The following is a 24,987-nucleotide window of genomic DNA, read 5'->3' on the forward strand; positions in this document are numbered from 1 at the left end:
AGTTACAAATGCCCCACCCTGTGCTGCTCTGTTTATAAAGCCCTACTGGCATATTCTGCGCTGAGCAAAAGTGCACAAAGGTTTGGGCATTGGCCCTTAAGTGCCGGGACTGGGCCAGATAATGTTCTAGTGCTCCAGGAGTAGTATGGAGGATTGATTAGTTCCCATCCTGTTAGTAAGGCATCTCAAACTCCTTGCAAACCTGCCGTTACCTGTACTACTTGGTGCAAGTTGCTGCTGTGTAGTTTGGGGTCAGTGTATGGTTATGGCTGGAACTGTTGAGCCAATATTATAAAGCAATTTCACTCAGTTGTGTTTGTGTTCACATTGTCAGATTTAGGGATGTAGAGAACATCGCCAAAAATGTTAGCGGACTTTCGGCAAAACTCGCGAATATTCGCGAACTTTGCGAACCCCATAGACTTCAATGGGAAGGCGAACTTTAAAACCTAGAAAAGCCATTTCTGGCCAGAAAACTGATTTTAAAGTTGTTTAAAGGGTGCCACGACCTGGACAGTGGCATGCAGGAGGGGGATCAAGCAAAAATTTATCTGAAAAATACTTTGTAAAAAAAAAACGCAAAAAAATAACGCAAAAAAAAAAAACCCGCCAAAAAATAACGCCAAATAAAAAACGCAAGCTATTCCTATGTATACGCAAAGGCGAAAAAACGCGGCGGAAAAACCCGAGGCGAAAAAACGCGGCGCAAAAAAAGAAAAGGCGAACCCAAAATGGCGAACATCGCCAAAAGTTCGCGAATTTCCGCATTCGCGAACACCCGATGTTCGCGCGAATTAGTTTGCCGGTGAACAGTTCGCTACATCTCTAGTCAGATTCAGACAAATGGAGTTACATTGGCAAAACTGTGTTACTCCAACTTAATTCAGGGATAGAATTTGGGTAGGAATTAATTAATTGGCTACTTAATAGCCCCTATGGGGACTGGCAGCCTACAGAAGGCTCATGTTTGGCATTATACTTGGTTTTTATACAAACACAATTTGCCTCCTTACCAGAAATTCAAAAATAAGCACCAATTTTGAGGCCACTGGGAGCAACATCCAAGGGGTTGGGGAGCAACATGTTGCCCCTGAGCCACTGGTTGGGGATCACTGCTCTGGGGTAAGAGAGATGTTATACAGAATAGCCACTAGGTGGTGCTACGTACCTGAGAAACTGCACAAATCCTTCCCAGCCCCTTCTGAGAGATGTTGGAGATGCAATTCTGATGTGGGATCCATTAAACATATTTGGTTGACGTGCCCTGCAATTGTACCGTACTGGGTTAAGATATGCAAGTTAATTCATAAAATAACTAAGAGCTTTACAAATACATGGAGTTTCACACAAAAAAAGGAGAGCACCTTCACACAGATGAACTGCTTCAGCCTTTATTCAAACCACAGCACACAACATGCTTCGGGCTGTATCAAGCCCTTTCTCAAGTGTAACTAGTTAACAACAGAGGGAACATTTGAACCCATAGCCCCACCTCCTAAGCATTAATTGGTGCTTGAAAATATCCAGCCAATTTACTTTAGATCACCATATATTTCCTTTTACAAAATATTTATAGAAAAGTCCATAATTAGAGAAAAGTCCATAGGTAGAAAAAGGAACTAAAATGTTCTGAAAGCTTGCTATGGTTATCTTAGTTAGCCAATAAAGGTATCACCCACTTTTGTTATTTTTTATTTCAAAGGGGTTACCCTGTAAACATTTTTGACTGGCTAACACGGTACATCACCTTTTCCTCCATAGGTAGAAAAATCTATATAACAATATTTTCTTAGATGATCCATCTCCCCCCTTGCTTTTTTTGGGGGGAGGTCGGGCTGCAGATGCGGGGGGCCTTCTACTGTGTGAGAGGGTGCATGAATACCGTGCAATTTTAGGTGCGGGGGTGTCTCGCCCTAGGGACAAGTGAGGCTTTATTATAAGTGGATGGTGGGGCGACTTACTAATGCTGGGGCGGTTGGGCAACATACTGGGACGTTCTACATATATTGTGGTTGGCGTTGGGTGGCTGTTTTGTAAAAGGAGCGCTGTAGTAAAAGCACTCTAAAACTTCCTTTCTCTACAAAAAACAGCAAGCGCTAAACTCTTCCACGTATATACTGAGAAGTGGCTATAAATGTTGCCACTGTGATAAGGGACTTTCCCTATCACTTCTTAGCTGTAATTTGAAGTGGTGGTAACTCGATACAATTTATTTTGCTTTACTGACTCGCAACATTGTTTTCAGCAGCCTCAGCAGATCCACGGTGTGTAATTGAGGTTCCCTGGGAAATATTTGGATCATTTTTATACCCCCCTGCTATTTTTAAGTGGGTTTTCTTTTGATTTGATCACTAATGTGAGTTTTTATTTTGTACTATTAAAGGTTATATTTTAACTTGTAATTGGCTAATACTCTTGATAACGGTGCATGTATTGAAGTCTATTGGAGAACACCTGCTTGGGAGTTTCTTATGTTTTTTTCTGTATATTGTAGGTATTGCCCGACCACTTGGGAAGGTATGGGACAGCGTGGGTGCATTTTAACAGAACCTCGAGCGTTCCTTTTAGATGACGGTGGGTCAGTCCAAAGTGCCGACATTGCCATTTTAAGCAACTGTTTTTTGAATTCCAGCACCTTCTGTTGTTAGGGGCCATGGGAGTGTTTTTTGGACTTGCACCTGCATGAATCCTTGCGGAACTTCAGTGAGATGTTGTGGTATCCTTAAAATGCCTAGGGCTCGTCCGGGATTTGAACCCGGGACCTCTCGCACCCGAAGCGAGAATCATACCCCTAGACCAACGAGCCAGACGTTGTGCTTTTGGGGATGAACCAGCCCTGAGATGCACGGCCCAGCAACATGATTGAAATCACAAGACTGCACCATGTACCCCTCACTGAATATGCCTGTTGTAAACCAGAGTCTTGTCTTCTTTCCACATTGCATCTTTTATGCCTTTCATCCACCAGAATGGTACTTCTGCATGTTACCCTGGTGATGGATGCATCTGCTCCTTGAGGGAAAAAGTTTTACAACCTTCCTTTTGCAGGAAAACATTTCCCCTATATTTTTTTCTCATAAAGACCTTTGTATCTGTGAAATGTCTTCTTGTCTTCCTTTAGTAGGAGTAAGTCCTCTTGCGAGAACGAAAGCGCTTCTTTGGGTGCACAGACCGTACCATCTTTGTGCCAGTCTTGCCGATAGAAGACTGGTATGCATCGTCACTTAGATTTTCCATGCTATGCCATCAAACAAGGCTTATTGCTGTTTTAGCAATAAGAGGACAGGCTGGTCAAATTCATTGGGTTATAAAGCAGTCGACGAGGATGGGATTCGAACCCACGCGTGCAGAGCACAATGGATTAGCAGTCCATCGCCTTAACCACTCGGCCACCTCGTCCTCGGTCAACTTTGCTTGCCGGCCACCTTGTCTTTGCTTAAACATTCGGGGAGTGATCTCTCTCCCTTGGCAGGAGGCCCTCAAACTAATGCAGAAGACACCTCTTCTGCTCAGGGGATACAGGGTGCCGGTCAAAAATGCATTTGTTACTATTACTATTATGAGAAAAAAATATAGGGGAAATGTTTTCCTGCAAAAGGAAGGTTGTAAAACTTTTTCCCTCAAGGAGCAGATGCATCCATCACCAGGGTAACATGCAGAAGTACCATTCTGGTGGATGAAAGGCATAAAAGATGCAATGTGGAAAGAAGACAAGACTCTGGTTTACAACAGGCATATTCAGTGAGGGGTACATGGTGCAGTCTTGTGATTTCAATCATGTTGCTGGGCCGTGCATCTCAGGGCTGGTTCATCCCCAAAAGTGCAACGTCTGGCTCGTTGGTCTAGGGGTATGATTCTCGCTTCGGGTGGCCAAACCTTTTGCCCTCAGATTTATTCCTGTACATTATCCACCCACTTAGTCAGTAAGCGCTACAGGGCAGGGAGCTCCTTCCTACTGTGTCTCTTACCACCTGGCGCTCAATATCTGTATATTTATTACAATGCTCATCCTCCCTGTGTGTTCTTTTCAACATTGTAAACTTGCACAGTATGGCATATACAAATAGGGCTTTATAAATATATAAATTATCAACCATTGGGGCTGCCAGGTTGCCCTGTGTATGGGCACATTAGCAGCACAGCCTGAGGATAAAATTGGGAAGGGCACTGGGGTTTTTAGGGGGCTGTCTCATACCTGGTGGAGGATGTAGGGCCAGTCACTTAAACAAAGTCACTGCTGAGATTTGAACTCAGGATCTCCTGTTTACGAGACAGGCGCTTTAACCAGCTAAGCCACAGCGCCCATGGGATGCTGCGCTTTTATGTGTTTTGGATGGAGGAGGAAAATTGGTGCTCGTAATATGATATATTGTGTGCAGTGGCCGCTGACAAAGGCCCGCGCCTGGAATGGCTGTGATGGCCGAGTGGTTAAGGCGTTGGATTCGTTTATTACTTATCTTTCTTCTTAGGCCCTTCTCTTTTCATATTCCTGTCTCACTGCCTGGTTGGACCCTAACAACCAGACAGGTACTGGAAACCCAAACTGGTGAGATGCTGAACAAAAAGCTAAATAAAAAGAAAATTGTCTCAGAATAGCACTCTCCACATTATACATTCATTTAACTAGCCCTTTAATTGCCCAGTGGATAGAAGATGAGACTGAGGTTTCAGGCATATTCAGAGGCTGGTACACAGTGCAGGCTAGCGATTTCTTTCATTTTGCTGACCCTGGCATCTCAGGGCTGGTTTCAAAAACTGTTTAAAAGTCATGTGAGAACATCATGAGTAGAGCGGATACACTTCAGTCTCTGAAAGAGATCACCATTGCGTGGATGAAAGGCATAAAAGATGCAATAGAAAGAAGACAAGACTCGGGTTTACAACAGGCATATTCAGTGAGGGGTACATGGTGCAGTCTTGTGATTTCAATCATGTTGCTGGGCCGTGCATCTCAGGGCTGGTTCATCCCCAAAAGTGCAACGTCTGGCTCGTTGGTCTAGGGGTATGATTCTCGCTTCGGGTGCGAGAGGTCCTGGGTTCAAATCCCGGACGAGCCCTAGGCATATTAAGGATACCACAACATCTCACTGAAGTTCTGCAAGGATTCATGCAGGTGCAAGTCCAAAAAACTCTCCCACGACCCCTAAATACAGAGGGTCTGTCAAAAAGGCACACCAGCTGTCCCATTGGTGCCCAAGAGGTCATACAATATTGGTTAAACTGCACAATCTGGGAAAAATCAAATCCAGCATGGTTTTATTGTAGGCATGTACGTGGTTACGTAGCATAGAAATTAGAAGGGGTCTTGGGACAAGTCGCCGCTTTTTTTGAGCCCAAGCGCCGCAAGACGACAATGGCAACATTTTATAAACAAATAATCTTCCATTTGCTACTTACCAGCTTACTTGCTGTTTGTCCGCAAGTGGTCCAAAAATGCTCCCATCCACCTGAAGCACTCCTCCCCACTGGAGGAAAAAAACACAGCCTGAAGGAGAAGAGCTCAGATTTTTTTCATAGAGGGGGAAAAGGTCGCCATACCGGCAGGAAATTAGTAAGGGCCCAACAGCATTTTTCAAAGAAAGTTGTCGGGACCCAGCTCGCTTGTGACAGGTGTTTGGTTAATGGCATTATGGGTGGGATTTTGTCAGCCACCTAATAAATAACCTTGCTTAACATATCTAAATATTTTATTTTGCAAAGCTTTGCGCATCAATTAAACAAACATCCATGGCTAGCACCTCCCCTCAATTTGCCTTGCATGCCAAAACCAGCTGGGACACCTTAGTAGCAGGCATGTACAATTGGCTAGTTATCTAAACAGTCGGGCTTTGTAAAACTCCACGCTGTGAACAGGATTCGAACCTGTGCAGGGTAACCCCATTGGATTTCGAATCCAATGCCTTAACCACTCGGCCATCACAGCCATTCCGGGCGCGGGCCTTTGTCGGCGGCCACTGCACGCAATATATCATATTACGAGCCCCAATTTTCCCCCTCCGTCCAAAACACGTAAAAGCGCAGCATCCCGTGGGCGCTGTGGCTTAGCTGGTTAAAGCGCCTGTCTCGTAAACAGGAGATCCTGAGTTCAAATCTCAGCAGTGCCTTTGTTTAAGTGACTGGCCCTACATCCTCCACCAGGTATGAGACAGCCCCCTAAAAACCCCAGTGCCCTTCCCATGCAAATTTCATCCTCAGGCTGGAAAAGCAGGTCCCTCCCATACAAAAGGCGGGCGTACATCGACCCCTTCCCCCACCTGGTTCAAGTAGTCTAATAAACTAGTCGTAGGAAGTATAAGTATGAAAGCAAGGTCCGCTATTTCTGGGCACTGTATGTCAACATAGACCCTGGGATGTACCCATTAATGAAGAAGAAATAGGGTGGGCAACATAACAAATGCAATGGCTGGCACCCTGTCTCTCCCCTGAGCAGAAGAGGCTCCTCTGCATGAGTTCGAGAGATCGCTTCCCGGATGCCCAAGCCAAGGCGAGGTGGCCGAGTGGTTAAGGCGATGGACTGCTAATCCATTGTGCTCTGCACGCGTGGGTTCGAATCCCATCCTCGTCGACTGCTTTATCACCCAATGAATTTGACCAGCCTGTGCTCTTATTGCTAAAACAGTGAATGATACCTAAGAAGCTTTCTCAAAGCCACGTTCGATGGCATAGCATGGAAAATCTATGCATACCAGTCTTCTATCACAAAGAGGGCACGGACTGTGCACCCAAAGAAGCGCATTGGCCATTTCGAGTTCTCGCGAGAGGACTAACTCCTACTAAAGGGCTACTACAAAGAAGTTATTTCACAGATAAAAAGGTCTTTATTAAAGATGACCAAATTTTTTCATCAGGCATGGATTCACAGTGAAATGCTGCATGTTACTATTGGCAAATGGTTTTCTGGAACTTTTGCAAAATTTTCCTGGGAAAAATTTGCGGTTGCATCAAAACAAGAGCAGTTGCATTAAAAAAAATGCACGGGCAAGTCAAAAAAGTAGCGTGCAGCAAAAAAATTTCACCATTTCACAAATTTTTCCGCAGTTTCACGTACTTTTCGTCAAAGCGAAGCGGGACAGATTTGCTCATCAGTAGTCTTTATGTAAAAAAAATATATGTAATATATTAAATATATTGTAACTGTATCCCTGCAAAAGGAAGGTTCTAAAACTTTTTTCCTCAAGGAGCAGATGCATCCATCACCAGGGTAACATGCAGAAGTACCATTCTGGTGGATGAAAGGCATAAAAGATGCAATGGAAAGAAGACAAGTAGTTATGAACAAATTTTTTCACCAGGCATAGATTTGCAGCGAATTTTCCGCATTTCACCATTGGCGAATTGTTTTGCGGAAGTTGTGAGAAAATTTGCAGCCGAAAAATTAGTTGCGTGTCAAAATAAGTTGTGGCAAAATAGGTGCAGATGCGTAAAAAAAGGGCACGGGCGCCAAAAAAAATCGAGCAATAAACATGTTTCTCGAATTTTTTGCTGTTTCTTGAATTTTGCTGTCGTTTCACAAAGACAGATTCGCTCATCACTAAAGACAAGATTTAGGTTTACAACAGGCATATTCAGTGAGGGGTACATGGTGCAGTCTTGTGATTTCAATCATGTTGCTGGGCCGTGCATCTCAGGGCTGGTTCATCCCCAAAAGTGCAACGTCTGGCTCGTTGGTCTAGGGGTATGATTCTTGCTTCGGGTGCGAGAGGTCCCGGGTTCAAATCTCGGACGAGCCCTAGGCATTTTTAACATCTCACTGAAGTGCAAGTCCAAAAAAACTCTCCCAATTAAAGGTCTGTCAAAAATGCACCCACACTGTCCCATACATTCCCAAGTAGTCGGCAATACCTATAATATGGTTGAAAGTGCACAACCCAATCTGGGAAGAGATCCACAGCCATTTACAAACACATACTGCCCTCTATGCACCTTTTCCCCCTCTATGAAAAAAATCTGAGCTCTTCTCCTTCAGACTGTGTTTTTGGCTGAAATTGCACAACCCAATCTGGGAAAAATCAAATCCAGCACCACTGGGCCTTAACCACTCGGCCATCACAGCCATTCCGGACGCAGGCCTTTGTCGGCGGCCACTGCACGCAATACATCATATTACGAGCACCAATTTTCCCCCTCCATCCAAAACACGTAAAAGCGCAGCATCCCAGGGGCGCTGTGGCTTAGCTGGTTAAAGCGCCTGTCTCGTAAACAGGAGATCCTGAGTTCAAATCTCAGCAGTGCCTTTGTTTAAGTGACTGGCCCTACATCCTCCACCAGGTATGAGACAGCCCCCTAAAAACCCCAGTGCCCTTCCCATGCAAATTTCATCCTCAGGCTGGAAAAGCAGGTCCCTCCCATACAAAAGCATGAAAACAGCATCTTCTATTTCTTGGCAATTATGTCATAGACACAGGGATGCTGAGAAAGATTGCTCTAGAATCATGCACTCTTTTAATGACAAGGGTGCAGGCTGAACATATATACTGAATTTTACACATGCAAAACATATTGAATTAGCAGTCCATCATCTTAACCACTCAGCCACCATTTCCTTAGATGAGCTGGACCACTGACCACCTCATCTTTGCTTGAGCAGATGGCGAGAGATTGTTCTTCGTTAGCAGAAGACCTTCAGAGTAATACAGAGGTGCAAGAGGTGCCAGAAAATGCATTTGTTATCATTATCCACCATATTTTTTCTTCATTAATGGGTACATCCTAGTGTCTATGGGAGGGACTTTCTTTTCTGGCATGAACATGGAATGGACAACAGGGCTGCCTGACACTTGGTGGAGGATGTAGATCCAATCACTTGAACAAAGGCACTGCTGTAATTTGAATTCATGATCTCCTGTTTACAAGACAGGCGCTTTAACCAACTAAGCCACAGCGCCACCTGTACAGTATTGATGATAGCTATGTCCAATTTTAGTAAACATGCCCGTAAATTACTTATAAGACAGGTGACCAGGGAAAGTACATTGATCAACCTCCCTTCTTTTATATGTTTGTAGCTAATCTAGCCAGATAAGTAGCATTTCCATTGTATTTGTATTTTTCTTGGAGTTCTTCCTTGGAGTGAACCCCTTTTGGGTATTTCTGTAAGAAAAAAAAATTCTAAGATCGAATCTATTATAATTTGCATCTAAGCCACAGAGGATCCCCTTCCCTGTTAGCTCTTTAATGGAGTTCTCTAGATAATCACATATAAATATTCCCCAAAGGAAATGGTTAATGCTAAAGCCTTACCATCAGAACCTTTTTATATAAAAGGAAAACCAACTCAGTGGCATTTGAATGGAAAAATGACATACCATTAAGTGAGTATCATTTATATCAAATAGTACTCAGCTCTTCAACCCAACTGTATATCTCTGTTATTAATCCATCTCTTCTACTCCTCTTCCATCCCCATATTCACATAGATCCTAACGTTGCTTATACACCTAGACCAGCTACTCTTCTTATAGCTCCTAGAACTCAACCCCCACCTACACAAAATGATTGGTTCACTAACTCTTTGAAATGGAAGACTTTCTATAGAACCTATAAAAACCTCAAGATGTTTAGACCATTATTAATGGAGCACCACAGATAATCTAATCCACAGCTTGGTGTTTTAGGCAGATATGCATTTACTTCCTATCTCCTTTGGATATAAAAATCTGTGTAAATTTTGCTTACAGGTCTCATCCTGACTGAGGACACAATGGACACTTCTTATTGTCTAATTTTGCACCTTCTCCTGCCATGTCTCATTGTGACTTTGCAACCCAACCAACATTCCTGCAGGCTTCATGTCTCAGCGACAGAGGGGATTTTCCAACCAGGAGATGTTATGTTAGGGGGATTGTTTCCTGTTCGTATTGACAAAGAGTATCAGCCTGTGTCCTTCCGCGAAAGACCACCTGGTATCAACTGTACAACGTAAGAGGGTCCTGAGATAAACTCTTGCGTGTTGTTGACTGTGCAATTCTTTAATTATTTACGAATTCTACTATTTTTGAAACCCACTCCACACCAAATATTCCCAATGTCATCCGCTTAGCATTGCATAGACGTTCACTTAATATCTAATTACGCACTGTAATGAAACATTTCCAAAATTTCAAAGTCTGGTCAACCCATTTTATGTGGTACTGTATATTACATCTACTAAGAGGAATGGCCAGCATAAATTTCTATAGAAATAAGAAAGCAAGAAGGACATCTGATTTTGCCCTCCCCAGCTTCCATTTTGGAGAAACGTTAACCTACCTTATCTGTAAGACTTGCAAGATTTTTTCTACTGACCTCATCTAGGAATTAGATACATTCAAGACCTCCTGATTGACCACTAATTCCATACAAATTGAATACCTTCAACAACCAATGAAATAAAAAGTATCCAATGCTCTAGATGCTAAACCTGATAGATAGACATGCATTTATGGCAAAGTTCTCCTCACTGGAGATTAAATATGGCACTAAAGGATTTAAAGAGGTCCTCTTGGGGGAAAGTGGTGGCACAGCTCTGGGGTTTTCTTTATCAGGGTGAGATTAAATTGTTTAAATTGGCCAGATGAAGGCAACTAGTGTGGAGGCAACATTTTTCAAAAATGTTTGGAAAATCCTTACAGGTAAGTTCAGTAGGTTAGAAAATAATACCTTGTTCTATGACTTGCCAAATAAATTAATATATAATGCTTTTCTTCAATTTCAGAAATAGGATATTCCATCAACAATTTGAACAAATTTGGATCTATTGCAATCAGACACTCAAATTGCCAGATGAGGGATTTACTGGGTGATTTTCTTGGGAATAGTATAAAATTCCAAATAATGGAGATTTATCCAAAAGGTTATAGATTTTAAGATTATATGCTCAGTAAGGAAGGGTTTGTAGTGTTTTGGCCTCCAAATGAAAGTTAAATCTGTGGGTATCAACAAAATGGAGTGAAACGTGTGATATAATGTTTAGTAATTTTTAAATCTTTTTTCAAGATTTCACTTGGAGAATTTCCAGCAGCTCCAGGCCATGATATTTGCCGTGAACGAGATCAACACAAACCCCAATATTCTCCCCAATATCACCTTGGGATTTCAGGTTTATGATTCCTGTGATGTATTACAGCAGGACTTGGAAGGAACATTGCAGGTTTTAACAGGACACACTGGGGCTATTTCCAATTACAGGTGTTTGAAAAATACCCCTCTTGCTGCTGTCATTGGGGCTTCTAGTTCAACACACTCCATTTTAATGGCTCATGTGCTGGGCTTGTATAGATATCCTCAGGTAAGGATGTAAAGTATTGCTACTGTTTCATACAAATATATTTCTACTCTGTTCATAGAGGACAACCAGGGTCAGACTGGGGGGTCCAGGGCCCACCATGGCTACCGCCCCAGGGGCCCCACACCCCCCTCTGGCCGCGTACCCTGCTGCGCACCCCTAAATCCCCCATAGGGGCCCCCACCTGACATTCTCCCCTGAATGTGCGTATGTGAAACGTGTTAGGGGAGGACATTGGCTGCCAGGGGAAGTAGCAATAGGGTCAGGTCTGGGCCATTGGGGCCCACCGGCTATTTTCCCAGTGTCCCAGTGGCCCAGTCTGACCCTGAGGTCAACTAAACAAAGTCTAGCAGATCAAGGCAGATGTTTGGATGCAAAACCAATACAATACAATATTATTTGAAAAGTAATGAATGATATCTAACTTCTTCTGGCTAGGAGATTTACAGTTGTTTCAAAAACACAAGAGGGTCTATTTAACCTCATACGTATGCAAATAAGTCAAAGGGATTCTGGGAACAAATTCCTTAAGGCTGGCTTTTGCTTTAAAAACCCAGTGGGTGAGCTTTAGCCTATAGGATAAACCCATGTAAATGGGATTTTTCTAAGAGCCTTAAGGAATTTGTTCCCAAAAACCCTTTTGACTTATTTGCATACGTATGAGGCGGTCTCCTCAACCCATTTAGCTTGTTTGTGAATGCCCACTCCCGGCTCTCCCCAGGGCCGGATTTCTCTCCGGTGCGCCCCGAGGCCGCCCCTGTGGGAGTCCCCCATGCGCATGCGCGAACTCGCACCCCGGTGCGCATGCGCAAACGCGCCCCCAATGCGCATGCGCAAAGCGCCAGCTCCCCATTGCGCATGCGCGAACGCTCTTTTTAACTCCCATACGGAGCAGTGGGGAGAGGTCCCGACTGCTCCGTATGGGAGTAAAATTAAAAAATGTTCTTGCGGCGGGGCGGCATGCCGCCCCTAAACTTCTGCCGCCCTAGGCCCGGGCCTTTGTGGCCTCTCCACAAATCCGGGCCTGGCTCTCCCTAAGCTGATCAGAAAACCCTGCACTACACTGATGAGCCCCAAGAAGGGTGAAACTGGTCTGTAGTTGGGAATCTGATCAGCTATTATCCTGGTTTTTGAGCCTTAAGGAGCCTTAAGGAATTTGTTCCCAGAATTCCTTTGACTTATTTGCATACGTATGAGGTTGTCTCCTCAACCCTTTTAGCTTGTTCATGAATCCCCACTCCTGGCTCTACCTAAACTTATCAGAAAACCATGCACTACACTGATGATCCCCATAAGTCCCAGAATCCCTTTGACTTATTAGGGTGTATTTAGAGATGTCTAGAAAGAGTAAAAACAACAAAAAAAAACCCCCACAAAATCAAGCTGCCATGGTTTTTACACATTGCACCCTGCCCCCACCATGTGCACCCACAAACACAGGTCCTTGCTCTCCAGAATGGAGCAAAATGGCCTGGGCATTCCAGTGGAATACAGTAGAAGAAACCCCAAGTATATTTACTGGGGGCTGCCAATAAGTTAGGCACACCCTCCACTAGTGATGGGTGAAATTATTCGGGAAACAGCAAATTTCCACGTTTCACCATTGGCAGATTGTTTCGCGAAACAGGTGACAAAATTCACAGCAAAACAATTTGAGAAAATTCATGCCTGCATCAACATTTTCGGCGTTTTGCAAATTTTTTGCCATTTTGCAAATCTTTTGAAAGATTTATGACAGATTCGCTCATAACTACCCCCCCACATTCATTATTTTCCTTGTTCTTTCCTTGATCCAGGCTAGGCAAAATCTAACCTTTCCTTGGTTTTCCTTTGTAGCTGGGGGAGTCCAAAAATCACACACATTTTTCCCACAAAAATTACATTATTCCATTTATCTTGAAAAATTCTACTTTTCTAAAACATAAGTTATAAAATTGCTTGAGTGTTCAAAACACACCCCTCATTGGCTTCAATCGCCAGGTTTTGGTTGCCAAATTTTTTCAGCAGAATTATTTAGATTTCTTCATTAATACAATTTGAAAATTGGCATTCCAAAAACTCAAATTGAAAATATTTGAAAAAAAATAAATAAATAAAATTTGAATGCAATTTTTAATTAATTTGGTAGGCATGCCAATGAAAAGTGGGGGAAAGATGGGGGTACTTTATAGCAAGCACATTTCTTTAAATAGCCTTATCATAACTTGGCATTTATTCAGAATTACCTCAATATGGGGAGTTAATTACATGCAGTAAACAACAATTATTCATCTGAATCTAAATGAATATAACATTTCTTTGGCTATGGGATTCGTTATCCAGAAAGCTCCGAATTACAGACTCCATATTAATCAAATAATTTAGATTTTTAAAATTGATTTCCTTATTATTATTATTATTATTATTATTATTATTATTATTATTATTATTATTATTATTATTATTAATAATAATAATAATAATAATAACAACAACAACAACAACAACAATAATAATAATAAAACAGTACCTGTACTTGATCACAAATAAGATATAATTACCCCTTATTGGGGCAGAACAGCCCTATTGGGTTTATTTAATGGTTAAATGATTCCCTTTTCTCTGTAATAATAAAACAGTACCTGTACTTGATCCCAACTAAGATATAATTACCCCTTATTGGGGCAGAACAGCCCTATTGGGTTTATTTAATGGTTAAATGATTCCCTTTTCTCTGTAATAATAAAACAGTACCTGTACTTGATCCCAACTAAGATATAATTACCCCTTATTGGGGGCAGAACAGCCCTATTGGGTTTATTTAATGGTTAAATGATTCCCTTTTCTCTGTAATAATAAAACAGTACCTGTACTTGATCCCAACTAAGATATAATTACCCCTTATTGGGGGCAGAACAGCCCTATTGGGTTTATTTACTGGTTAAATGATTCCCTTTTCTCTGTAATAATAAAACAGTACCTGTACTTGATCCCAACTAAGATATAATTACCCCTTATTCGGGCAGAACAGCCCTATTGGGTTTATTTAATGGTTAAATGATTTCCTTTTCTCTGTAATAATAAAACAGTACCTGTACTTGATCCCAACTAAGATATAATTACCCCTTATTGGGGGCAGAACAGCCCTATTGGGTTTATTTAATGGTTAAATGATTTCCTTTTCTCTGTAATAATAAAACAGTACCTGTACTTGATCCCAACTAAGATATAATTACCCCTTATTGGGGGCAGAACAGTCCTATTGGGTTTATTTCATGGTTACATGATTCCCTTTTCTCTGTAATAATAAAACAGTACCTGTACTTGATCCCAACTAAGATATAATTACCCCTTATTGGGGGCAGAACAGCCCTATTGGGTTTATTTCATGGTTAAATGATTCCCTTTTCTCTGTAATAATAAAACAGTACCTGTACTTGATCCCAACTAAGATATAATTACCCCTTATTGGGGGCAGAACAGCCCTATTGGGTTTATTTCATGGTTAAATGATTCCCTTTTCTCTGTAATAATAAAACAGTACCTGTACTTGATCCCAACTAAGATATAATTACCCCTTATTGGGGCAGAACAGCCCTATTGGGTTTATTTAATGGTTAAATGATATCCTTGGTCCCAAACATTCTGGATAATGGGTCCTATACCTGTACCACATAATACCAGAGAAAGGATTTAACACATTATATGCATAAGGGGTAACTGGATTAAGAAGAATCATGATGTACTGGACTGTTTTGGGATGAATATCCTCAAAGAGTTCAACTTATTTTGAATCATCATATTAACATCTTTTAAAATTTCCACATATACCTGTGATTTTTTTAGCAAACTATTTGGTTACAGTGGATTGATATTGCAATTCTGGATGATCAAACTAAATAAGTGCTAGTTATTTTATTTGTGTTACAGGTCAGCTATTTCTCTACAAGCCCTCTCCTCAGCAACCATAAAATGTTCCCCTCCTTCTTCAGGACTGTCCCCAGCGATGCCTTTCAATCTCAAGGGCTGGCAAAGTTGGTGCTGCACTTTGGATGGACCTGGGTGGGATTATTGGCAGCAGACAATGACTATGGTCAGCAAGGAATTCAGCTAGTAAAACAAGAAATAATCAAGGCTGGAGCTTGTGTGGCCTTCACAGAGTCCATCCTTACAAGTCAACCTGATCGAAATGCTCAGCATATTGTTAAAGTTATGAAAGAGTCAACGGCCACAGCTATAGTTATCTTCTCTCCTACTATTTATTTGGTTCCTATTTTAGAACAAATGTTCATACAAAATGTTACCAAGAAAATATTGGTTGCTAGTGAAGCATGGTCCACTTCCACCCTGTTTTCTAATGGAAAGTTTTCAGAGGTTCTTTCAGGAACTATAGGTTTGGCCCTGCATAGTGGAGGCATTCCAGGGTTTGGAGACTTCCTTAATAAAATCCACCCTTCTGTGTCTTTAGGGCAATATTGGGTGAGGCTTCTTTGGGAGAAATCTTTCAACTGCAAATTCCAGAATGAAAGCCACCTCACAAGTGCATCAGCAGATGCCATGCAAAAGTGCACTGGGGAAGAGCGTTTAGGAAATATTGCAAATAGCTTCAATGACGTTTCTAGTTTAAGAGTCACTTACAATGTTTACACTGCCGTGCATGCTGTGGCCAATGCCTTAGAAGCCTTAACAAACTGTATTTCAGAAAGAAGTAAATTCTCCAATCAGAAGTGCCCCAGTATTTCCAATTTTACATCATGGCAGGTAATATGTAACATCAATTATGACCAGGCTAAATATTACATGGCATATGCTCTTATTTTATTCTTATAATTTCCAAGACCATAGGTAATGTAAAGACAAGTAGTCTTTTCTTATTATACCCAATGACCTACCCTACACCCCAAAAATAAACCCAGGACAAAAACAAGTTACGAGAGAGTCAGTATCTAGTAGAATTGAGTCTAAAACAAGAGTTTTTCTTGAAAATGTTTCACCACATCTGTTGGTTTCAGCCAACACCTAAGTGAATAAGTTCAATGGAACCATTGTGATTGGATGTCTGTGACTGTACTACCCTCAAGGGTTTAAACGTGGGGGAATTCCCTACCAGTCATTTGGACTGAAGAAGCCACTCGGATGAGTGGTGAAACATTTTCAAGAAAAACTCAGAAAAGTCCAGTTGTTTTAGACTTAATTCTACTAAATTCTGTATATCATGGCCTGGATGAATGAGAATCTTCATAGACAATAGTCCATCAAGAAAAACTCAGAAAAGTCCAGTTGTTTTAGACTTAATTCTGCTAGATACTGTATATCGTGGCCTGGATGAATGAGAATCTTCATAGACAATAGTCCATCAAGAAAAACTCAGAAAAGTCCAGTTGATTTAGACTTAATTCTACTAGATACTGTATATCATGGCCTGGATGAATGAGAGTCTTCATAGACAATAGTCCATTTAAGAAAAACTCAGAAAAGTCCAGTTGTGTTAGACATAATTCTACTAGATACTGTATATTATGTCCTGGATGAATGAGAATCTTCAGAGACAATAGTCCATCAAGAAAAACCCAGAAAAGTCCAGTTGTTTGAGACTTAATTCTACTAGATACTGTATATAATGGCCTGCATGAATGAGAATTTTCAAAGACATACTTACCAGAGAGTCAAGCATGGATAGGAAAGGCCACAGCTTTATTTGCACAATAATAACAATAAATTATAAAGCTATAGATATAAGTAATGATTATCTTTGAAAGGCTTGCCAACAAACGGCAAACAGCCATGCCAGCCACTGAGCTCAGCCATGCTCCAATGGGCTAGTGAAGGATAAACTTCAGTTCTCACCTTTACCTTCTGAGATGAATGACCAAGGATATACCAAACTGAATTAACCAGGGACACACAAGCCCCTTACCACTTTGCAAACATTCCCCCTGCCACATGTTTGACAAGAAAATGGAAAATCCATTGATTACTACTCCCACCAAAACATTACAAGGTGGGCAAGATTCTGTCTTGCATGTCATAAAGAAGATTTGCTTCTGTCTTCTCTACCTTACAGCTCTTACAGTATATGAAGAAGGTTAAAATTCCCCTGAGCAGTGGAAGAATGCTTATATTTGATGAAAATGGCGACCCACCAGCGGTCTATGATATAGTGAACTGGAAGTTGAGGCCTGATGGCTCTATGAAACAAGTCAATGTAGGCAGCTATGACATCACTGCAGCATTTGGTCATGTATTCTCAGTCAACATGAGTGCCATCTCCTGGGCTACTGGACACCAGCAGGTACAGTAGTTCCATTACTGGGTGAAGTTTTAGATGGAATCCTGAGATGGGGGCCTCCATGTAAAGAATAAATATTACTCTTTCTCTGTACAGAATAACTTTATGCTCCATATCATTATTTTTGACTATAAGATCTACTTCAACATATTGCTACCTTACTCATGAACCTATTTTGTACCATTGTGACAAAAGTTGAGCATCCAACAGTGATTTTTATAGCTAACCCCAGGCTGGTGCTCCTGTTAGCAGAATACTACACTGGCCCGGGTTACTCCTGTATGACCACCATATCACAATCTTCCTTACATTCCAGGTTCACATACACAGTAGAGTGAAAAGCCAAATCTGAGTGAAAGCCAATCCAACCAACAATGCTCAAATTCCAATACCTAGTGGGAAACTTTCCTTAAGAGTAGCAGCTGTTATAATAGGGAGCAACTCCACATTCATATCCTAGGGATGCACTGAATCCACTAGTTTGGCATTCAGCCGAAGTCTGAATCCTTTGTGAAAGATTTGGCCGAATTTTTCAATAAAGACATGACATTTCTTCCAGGTTCCTCTCTCTGTCTGTAGCCAGAGTTGTCCCCCAGGTTTCAGGAAGGCAACAGTAAGAGAAAAGCCAGCCTGCTGCTTTCAGTGTATCCCATGTCCCCAAGGAGAGATCTCCAACCATACAGGCAAGTACAGATATCTATAATATTATTCTAAAAAATAAAGTTTATAGAGTACAAAGGACCAGGGTGGGGGGTCACAGTGATCCTTCCAGCCATTAAGGCCCAACTGCCCTTACTGGGTTAGAAGACTGGATGAAGGGTATCCAAAGGGTTAAAAGAGCTCAAGGTGCTCTTGGGTGTGCCTAAATTGCTGTTCTGACCTGATCTTCTGTTTTTCTGACTTCCTGCTTTGATTCTGACTATGATTGATTGCTGCCCACCTTGACTTTTGCCTAAATACAGCTATTTAGGCAAAAGTCAAGGTGGGCAGCAATTAATCAAAGTCAGAATCAAAGCAGGGAGTCAGGAAAACAGGAGATCAAGTCAAAACAGCAATTTAGACGGACCCAGGAGCTTCAAGCAGAAAGACCTATACTCGGACATTGAAACCGGGTCCTCAGCATCTATTTATTTTACATTTTTGTGCCAGATGTAGTGACGTCACACAGCGGTGCATCAGTATGTAGGGATGTTGTGACATTGCAGCCTTAGGCGCCACCATCTCTAGCCCATCTCTAGTCTAACCGGAGCGCTCCTGTCAGAGCGAGAGCGATCAATGCACATTCTCTGGTCCCTTGTAATCTGAAAAAGAGCATGTATTTTTAAAACAGGTAATTTTAGTTACAAAGGTATAATCATAAAATTGTCAAGCCACCATAACAGTTAGGTCCTCCTAAGGTCCCTTCTTGGTTGCATTTCGCAGGCTTGACCTCCCCCCCCACTATCTTTTATAGGAGAGATCCATCACAACCAAAACATTGCTCTCATGGGCTTATTTACCCTCTACTTGTGGCTTTTATAGGTGAAAGAATGCCAAAACCACCATATGGGGCATTACCTTGATGCGGTATGGTGGCTTGACAATTTTATTACAAGAACTTTGTAACTAAAACACCTTTTTTTGAAGATATATATATGCACTAGCGACAAGGAAATGTGTGTTGATCAATGCCCTCTTTCAGCACTTTGGATCAAAGATGACCCTGGCTATAAGGTCTTTTATCACAATAACTTACTAATTTAGCTCTATTATGCCATACTCTCTTCAGTACTGTTCATGTTCACCTTGGACAATAAAGCACACAAAAAAATGGGTGCCATATTGTCATATTTAGTAAAAAAAAAAAATTGCTTATACATTATATCAATATATTTAGGTGTTGGTATAGGATCTATTATCTGGGGTGCCTACCTGTACTTCTGAGCTTTCCAGATGAGGTTTCTCATACATAATTTGGAGTCCCAAAATGAACTTTGTCGGTAGAAAAAGACTTTGGTGCTTACAAAATGCAAATTTGTCAGACAAAATGTCAATATTATATTCTTTTTCAGATTCTATTAATTGCTACAAGTGTTCATGGGATGAATGGCCAAACTTACAGAAATCTAAATGCCTCCAAAAGAACATAGAATATCTATCTTATGAAGACCCTTTGGGGGCAGGTCTTGCAGCCACAGGCATTGCATCATTTTGGGTTCCTGTACTTGTTTTAAACGTTTTTATCAAATATAAATCAACCCCTATAGTGAAAGCCAACAATTATTGTCTAAGTTGCCTTCTTCTGCTGTGCCTGCCCCTCTGCTTCCTCTGCTCTTTGGCTTTTATTGGTTACCCTCAGCCTGAGAAATGTCTTCTGCGCCAGGCTGCATTTGGCTTGGTCTTTACTCTCTGCATCTCTTGTATTCTGGCCAAAACCTTTATGGTGGTTTTTGCCTTTATGGCCACCAAACCAGGCAGCAGAATAAAGAAATGGACGAGTCCTTCTGTGTCCTACATGATCATTTTTATTTGTTTTGGCTTACAATTTATCTTATGTATATCATGGTTATTAGAGGCACCTCCTTTCCCACAGTATGACATTCAAACCAAACCTGGAGTTATTATCATTGAATGTAACAATGGCTCTGCTACAGCCTTCTGGTGTATGTTAGGATATCTTGGCTTCCTGGCTGCCATAAGTTTTGCTGTTGCTTTCCTGGCCAGGAGGCTTCCCGACAACTTTAATGAGGCCAAATTCATCACCTTTAGCATGTTGGCCTTCCTCAGTGTCTGGGTGTCCTTCATCCCAGCATCTCTCAGTGCCCAAGGCAAATATACAGAGGCAATGGAGATCTTTGCCATTCTATCTTCAACTTGGTCCTTAGTCGTGTGTCTTTTCCTTCCTAAATGTTTTATCATAGTGTTCAGACCCAACATGAATTCCAAGAAGGAACTCATGAAGAAAACCAGTGCCCACCTCCAAATCTCAATGTACTGAGCAACAGGGAATAGGTGTGTTACATGGAATTATATGGTAGACATTGTATTTGCTCAAAAAACTCTTGGTTCTTTTTAAAGAAGAAGAAAAGGCTACATCACTGTGGGGTGTCAAAATGCTTCTGCTCTGGGATTCTGAAGAAAGAAGACAGAAGGAAGAGGAAGGCTCGCTCACAAATACTCTGGGCCGGTGCAGTTTTGTCCTAACAGGAACACCAGCCAGGGGTATAAAATAAATAATTACAGGTATGGGACCTGTTATCCAGAATGCTCGGGACCTGGGGTTTTCTGGATAAGGAGCCTTTCCATAATTTGGATCTCCTACCTTTAGTCTACTAAAAAAAATAATTAAACAGTAATTAAAACCCAATGTGATTGTTTTGGCTCCAATAAGGATTAATTATATCTTAGTTGGGATCAAGTACAGGTACTGTTTTATTATTACAGAGAAAAGGGAATCATTTAACCATTAAATAAACCCAATAGGGCTGTTCTGCCCCAATAAGGGGTAATTATATCTTAGTTGGGATCAAGTACAGGTACTGTTTTATTATTACAGAGAAAAGGGAATCATTTAACCATTAAATAAACCCAATAGGGCTGTTCTGCCCCCAATAAGGGGTAATTATATCTTAGTTGGGATCAAGTACAGGTACTGTTTTATTATTACAGAGAAAAGGGAATCATTTAACCATGAAATAAACCCAATAGGGCTGTTCTGCCCCCAATAAGGGGTAATTATATCTTAGTTGGGATCAATTACAGGTACTGTTTTATTATTACGGAGAAAAGGGAATCATTTAACCATTAAATAAAGCCAATAGGGCTGTTCTGCCCCAATAAGGGGTAATTATATCTTAGTTGGGATCAAGTACAGGTACTGTTTTATTATTACAGAGAAAAGGGAATCATTTAACCATTAAATAAACCCAATAGGGCTGTTCTGCCCCAATAAGGGGTAATTATATCTTAGTTACATAGTTACATAGTTACATAGTTACATAGGGTTGAAAAAAGACCTGTGTCCATCAAGTTCAACCCATCCAAGTAAACCCAGCACACCTAACCCACACCTACCAATCTATACACTCACATACATAAACTATAAATACAACCACTAGTACTAACTGTAGATATTAGTATCACAATAGCCTTGGATATTCTGATTGATCAAGAACTCATCCAGGCCCCTCTTAAAGGCATTAACAGAATCTGCCATTACCACATCACTAGGAAGGGCATTCCATAACCTCACTGCCCTCACCGTGAAAAACCACCTACGCTGCTTCAAATGGAAGCTCCGTTCCTCTAATCTAAAGGGGTGACCTCTGGTGCGTTGATTGTTTTTATGGGAAAAAAGAACATCCCCCAACTGCCTATAATCCCCTCTAATGTACTTGTACAGAGTAATCATGTCCCCTCGCAAGCGCCTCTTTTCCAGAGAAAACAACCCCAACCTCGACAGTCTAACCTCATAGTTTAAATCTTCCATCCCTTTAACCAGTTTAGTTGCAGTCTCTGCACTCTCTCCAGCTCATTAATATCCTTCTTAAGGACTGGAGCCCAAAACTGCACTGCATACTCAAGGTGAGGCCTTACCAGGGACCTATAAAGGGGCAAAATTATGTTCTCATCCCTTGAGTCAATGCCCTTTTTTATACAAGACAGCACTTTATTTGCTTTAGTAGCCACAGAATGACACTGCCTGGAATTAGACAACTTGTTATCAACAAAAACCCCTAGATCCTTCTCCATTAAGGATCCCCCCAACTCACTACCATTCAGTAGATAGTTTGCGTTTATATTATTCCTACCAAAATGCATAACTTTGCACTTATCAACATTGAACCTCATTTCCCAGTTTGCTGCCCAGTTATCTAATTTTGTCAAATCGCTCTGCAAAGCGGCACATCCTGCATGGAACTTATAGTTTTGCACAATTTAGTGTCATCAGCAAAAATAGAAACAGTACTGTCTATGCCCACCTCCAGGTCATTAATAAACAAGTTAAACAGCAAAGGCCCAAGGACTGACCCCTGCGGTACTCCACTAACCACACTGGTCCAATTAGAAAATGTTCCATTTACAACCACTCTTTGTACTCTATCCTTCAGCCAGTTTTCTATCCAATTACAAATATTATGTTCTAGGCCAATATTCCTTAATTTGATCATTAACCTTCTGTGAGGTACTGTATCAAACGCTTTAGCAAAGTCCAAGTAGATGACATCAACTGCCCTTCCAGCATCAAGGTTCCTACTCACCTCCTCATAAAAGGCAACTAAATTAGTCTGGCAAGATCTGTTACCCATAAAACCATGCTGGCACAAACTAATAGTATTGTGAACTGCAATGTATTCAAGTACCCTATCCCTTATTACCCCTTCCAAAAGTTTTCCTACTACTGATGTCAGACTAACAGGCCTATAGTTTTCAGGCTGAGAACGGGATCCCTTTTTAAATAACGGCACCACATTAGCAATCCGCCAGTCTCTTGGCACCATGCCAAGTACAGGTACTGTTTTATTATTACAGAGAAAAGGGAATCATTTAACCATGAAATAAACCCAATAGGGCTGTTCTGCCCCAATAAGGGGTAATTATATCTTAGTTGGGATCAAGTACAGGTACTGTTTTATTATTACAGAGAAAAGGGAATCATTTAACCATTAAATAAACCCAATAGGGCTGTTCTGCCCCAATAAGGGGTAATTATATCTTAGTTGGGATGAAGTACAGGTACTGTTTTATTATTACAGAGAAAAAGGAAATAATTTTTAAAAATCTGAATTATTTAATTAAAATGGAGTCTATGGCAGATGACCTTCCCGTAATTGGGAACTTTCTGGATAATGGGTTTCCAGAAAAGGGGTCCGATACCTGTACAATCACTGGATGGGGCATAACATTTCACACCCCCAGTGATTAAAGCCTTTCCTTCTCCTTAAGAAATCAACAAAATCAGACTGCTAGTTATTTTTTTATCCTTATTATAACAAACATACAATGTTTGGCAATGGAGCCAATGCCAGTGTGGTACAATATGGTGAGTGCCCAGAGAAGCTTGGATATATGTTTTGAATATGTCGGTTGACTGTTGGTGGGACAGGTTTGGTATCTTAGCAGTTCCCTATGGCATATCCTATCCCAAACAAAAACAAATAGAGTGGGGGTATAGCCTACTAAGGTATGGTTGAAGTACAATTGAAGTTCTGTGTATATCGGGGATCTCCCAGTGCTATCTACTTCTGTCTTATGGGAGGCTCAGTAAATAAATCGCTCCTCTGCGACAAATTGTGTTAAATTGCATTAGGCCCATTTTTGCAATTTACATTTTTATTTGTCATGGTCATGACTGTGTGGCTCACCATTAGTGATGAGCGAATCTGTTCCGTTTCGCTTCGCCGAAAAATTCGCGAATCTTTAAAAAGATCCGCGAAACGGCGAAAAATTCGCGAAACGGCGAAAATGTCATGCGACAAAAAAAATTTGTCGCCCGCGGCTATTATTTTGTCGCACGGCTATTGTTTCGTCGCCCGCAGCTATTATTTTGTCGCGCGGCTATTGTTTCGTCGCCCGCGGCTATTATTTTGTCACGCGGCTATTGTTTCGTCGCCCGCGGCTATTATTTTGTCACGCGGCTATTATTTTGTCGCGCGGCTATTGTTTCGTCGCACGCGGCTATTATTTCGTCGCGCGGCTATTCTTTTGACGCCTGCGACAATTCTTTTTTGACGCCGACGACAATTTTTGGACGTGCGGCGAATTTTTTCATCCGTTTCGCGAAACAATCCGCCAATGGCGAAACGCGTAAATTCGCCGCGAATCCATGCCTGGCGAAACATTTCGCCCATCACTACTCACCATCACTTTTTACATCTTTTACATCACAAATAATATAGGTTGGGGATTCCTGGTCTAAGTTATGACCTATTTGTCTTCATGTCAAATAGGTAATCAAAAACAACATCTATTTATCCAATTCATCCCCAAGTGCGATGCTTCTATAAACTGGTCAATAGATTTTCTATATGTAAAAACTTCCACTTTTTGTAAAAAAGACTATATCTAGCGATGAGCGAATTTTTTCGCCAGGCATGGATTTGCAGCGAATTTCTGCATTTCGCCATTGGCGAATTGTTTCGCAAAACTTCAGTGAAAATTTGCAGCGTGTTAAATTTCGGCGGGCATCAAATTGGACGTGGACGTGTCAAAAAAGGCGCAGTCCTGTCAAAAAAGGGCGCGGTCGCATCAAGTTGGGCACGGTCGTGTCAAATTGGGCGCGAGCGACAAAAAAAAGACGCGGGTGACAAAAAAGATGTGGGCGACAAAAAAAAAAAAACGTGCCACAAATGCGTTTCGTGAATTTTTTGCCGCTTCGCGAATTTTCTTGCCGTTTCGCGAATTTTATGGTGAAGCGAAATGGGACAGATTCGCTCATCACTAACTATATCTGTTTTGCCCACACTGTCACACCTTT

The 24,987-nt window shown here is 41.4% G+C and overlaps 1 protein-coding gene and 9 non-coding genes across 10 annotated transcripts in view; 6 read left to right on the forward strand and 4 right to left on the reverse strand.

Moving 5' to 3' along the window:
• Positions 1-20,508, forward strand: part of LOC100491800 (extracellular calcium-sensing receptor) — a 63,084-nt gene extending 42,576 nt beyond the window's left edge. Inside the window, exons 2-6 of the mRNA XM_031898265.1 lie at positions 10,975-11,266; positions 15,173-16,003; positions 17,307-17,534; positions 18,091-18,214; positions 19,583-20,508. Coding sequence (XP_031754125.1) covers positions 10,975-11,266; positions 15,173-16,003; positions 17,307-17,534; positions 18,091-18,214; positions 19,583-20,508 — 2,401 coding nt within the window. The remainder of the gene's footprint in view (positions 1-10,974; positions 11,267-15,172; positions 16,004-17,306; positions 17,535-18,090; positions 18,215-19,582) is intronic.
• trnap-cgg lies at positions 2,735-2,806 on the reverse strand. The gene has a single exon. It is a non-coding gene; the product is annotated as a tRNA-Pro (tRNA).
• Positions 3,318-3,399, reverse strand: trnas-gcu. Its single transcript has one exon. It is a non-coding gene; the product is annotated as a tRNA-Ser (tRNA).
• trnat-cgu lies at positions 4,230-4,303 on the reverse strand. The gene has a single exon. It is a non-coding gene; the product is annotated as a tRNA-Thr (tRNA).
• Positions 4,986-5,057, forward strand: trnap-cgg. Its single transcript has one exon. It is a non-coding gene; the product is annotated as a tRNA-Pro (tRNA).
• trnas-cga lies at positions 5,842-5,923 on the reverse strand. The gene has a single exon. It is a non-coding gene; the product is annotated as a tRNA-Ser (tRNA).
• Positions 6,031-6,104, forward strand: trnat-cgu. The gene has a single exon. It is a non-coding gene; the product is annotated as a tRNA-Thr (tRNA).
• On the forward strand, positions 6,484-6,565 carry trnas-gcu. Its single transcript has one exon. It is a non-coding gene; the product is annotated as a tRNA-Ser (tRNA).
• On the forward strand, positions 7,659-7,730 carry trnap-cgg. The gene has a single exon. It is a non-coding gene; the product is annotated as a tRNA-Pro (tRNA).
• Positions 8,161-8,234, forward strand: trnat-cgu. Its single transcript has one exon. It is a non-coding gene; the product is annotated as a tRNA-Thr (tRNA).
• Positions 20,509-24,987: the final 4,479 nt, after the last annotated feature.

This window comes from Xenopus tropicalis, chromosome 3 (genome assembly GCF_000004195.4).
Source record: "Xenopus tropicalis strain Nigerian chromosome 3, UCB_Xtro_10.0, whole genome shotgun sequence".
Lineage (NCBI taxonomy): Eukaryota > Metazoa > Chordata > Amphibia > Anura > Pipidae > Xenopus > Xenopus tropicalis.